Source organism: Numida meleagris, unplaced genomic scaffold (assembly GCF_002078875.1).
Source record: "Numida meleagris isolate 19003 breed g44 Domestic line unplaced genomic scaffold, NumMel1.0 unplaced_Scaffold423, whole genome shotgun sequence".
NCBI classification, from domain to species: Eukaryota; Metazoa; Chordata; class Aves; order Galliformes; family Numididae; genus Numida; species Numida meleagris.
In genome coordinates this window covers 10,421-11,769 of record NW_018364642.1, presented here as the reverse complement: position 1 = coordinate 11,769, position 1,349 = coordinate 10,421, and the positions used below count along the sequence as shown (strand labels likewise).

Here is a 1,349-nt window from a genome sequence, read left to right as displayed (position 1 = left end):
CGGGGGCAAAAAGGGGGAATTTGGGGCAAAAACTGGAAGTTTGGGGAAAAACTCCTTGTTTTGCTGGAATTGAGGGCAACTGGGGACAAAAACTGAGGGATTTGGGGGAAAATGGGGAGCAAAGTGGGGCGTTTTGGGGCATAAATTGGGGGGTTTGGGCAAAAGTAGGTGTGCAAAAATGGGAAGTTTGGGTCAAATGGAAAAGAGTTAGGGGATAAATGGGGTTTTGGGGCCAAAAATGGCAATTTAGGGCAAAATTCGTGGGGGAAATGGGGATTTGGAGGCAAATAAGAAAAGATTTGGGGGCAAAAAAAAGGCAATTTAGGGCAAAAATGGTGGGGAAAGCAGGAGTATGGGGGGCACTGGGGAATTTGGGACAAAATAGAGGAATTTGGTCCAAAAAAAAAAAAATTAGATCAAAAATATTGGGGAAAATGGGCGTATATGTAAGGAAGTGGGGATTGGGGGGCAAACGTGAGGGAATTTGGGGCAAAAAAGGGCAATTTGGGGCAAAAATAGCGGTGAAAGTGGGAGTACGGGAGGAAATGGGGATTTTGGGAGGCAAATAAGAGAAGACTTGGGGGCAAAAAAGGCAATTTAGGGCAAAAATAGCGGTGAAAGTGGGAGCATGGGGGGAAATTGGGATTTGGGGACCAATAGGAGGGAACTTAGGACAAATCAGAGGAGATTTTGGGACAAATAACGCGGACTTCGGGGCAAAAGCTGCGGGTGCTCTTGAGGAACGCGGCGTTTTTGGGGCCAAAGCGGCGGATTTCGGCGCTCTCACCGTCAGGTGCTCGGCCAGGACCCGCGCGGGGACGTCCCCGTCCTCCTGAGGCAGCGCCAGAGCGGCCCGGAGCCGCGCCAGGAGCCTGGGGACACGGGGACACGAGTGGGGAAACCGAGCCAGGCCCTTCCCCGAGGGCTCCAAGGGACGGCGGGGACCGCCATGAGGAGAACCGAGCACCACCCCACCCCCCCCCCCGGTGGGTTCCGTGCCCCGCGGACGCGGGTGGGCGGCGCGGACAAGATGGCGGCGTGCGCTGAGGGGGCGCCGCGTTCGCGCCTTTCGCTCTCACCCCCGCGCGCGTTCCGCCGCCGGCGCCGCCATTTCCGCCGCTCGAATGAGCCCGCGCTCGCTTCGCCCCGCCCACTTCCGGCGCGGGGGAGCCAATCGGAAAAGCGGGACGCCCCCCTCGCCGTCTGGAAGGAGCCAATGGGAGAGCGGCGCGGGAGGAGCTGTGGGCGGCGCCATGTTGGGGGGCGCTGAGGGACCCCAAATCCCCAGAGGAGCCCTCAGGACCCCCCAGGACCCCCCCCCAAATTCCTCCACGATTCCTCCCCTCAAA

The 1,349-nt window shown here is 58.6% G+C and overlaps 1 protein-coding gene across 1 annotated transcript in view; it reads right to left on the bottom strand.

Moving 5' to 3' along the window:
• LOC110391627 (DNA-directed RNA polymerase II subunit RPB1-like) overlaps positions 1-1,335 on the bottom strand; it is a 10,332-nt gene extending 8,997 nt beyond the window's left edge. The window contains exons 1-2 of the mRNA XM_021383582.1: positions 1,080-1,335; positions 8-872 (exon numbers count right to left, since the gene is read on the bottom strand). Of these exons, the coding sequence (XP_021239257.1) occupies positions 8-872; positions 1,080-1,255 (1,041 nt within the window). The 5' untranslated portion in view covers positions 1,256-1,335. The remainder of the gene's footprint in view (positions 1-7; positions 873-1,079) is intronic.
• Positions 1,336-1,349: the final 14 nt, after the last annotated feature.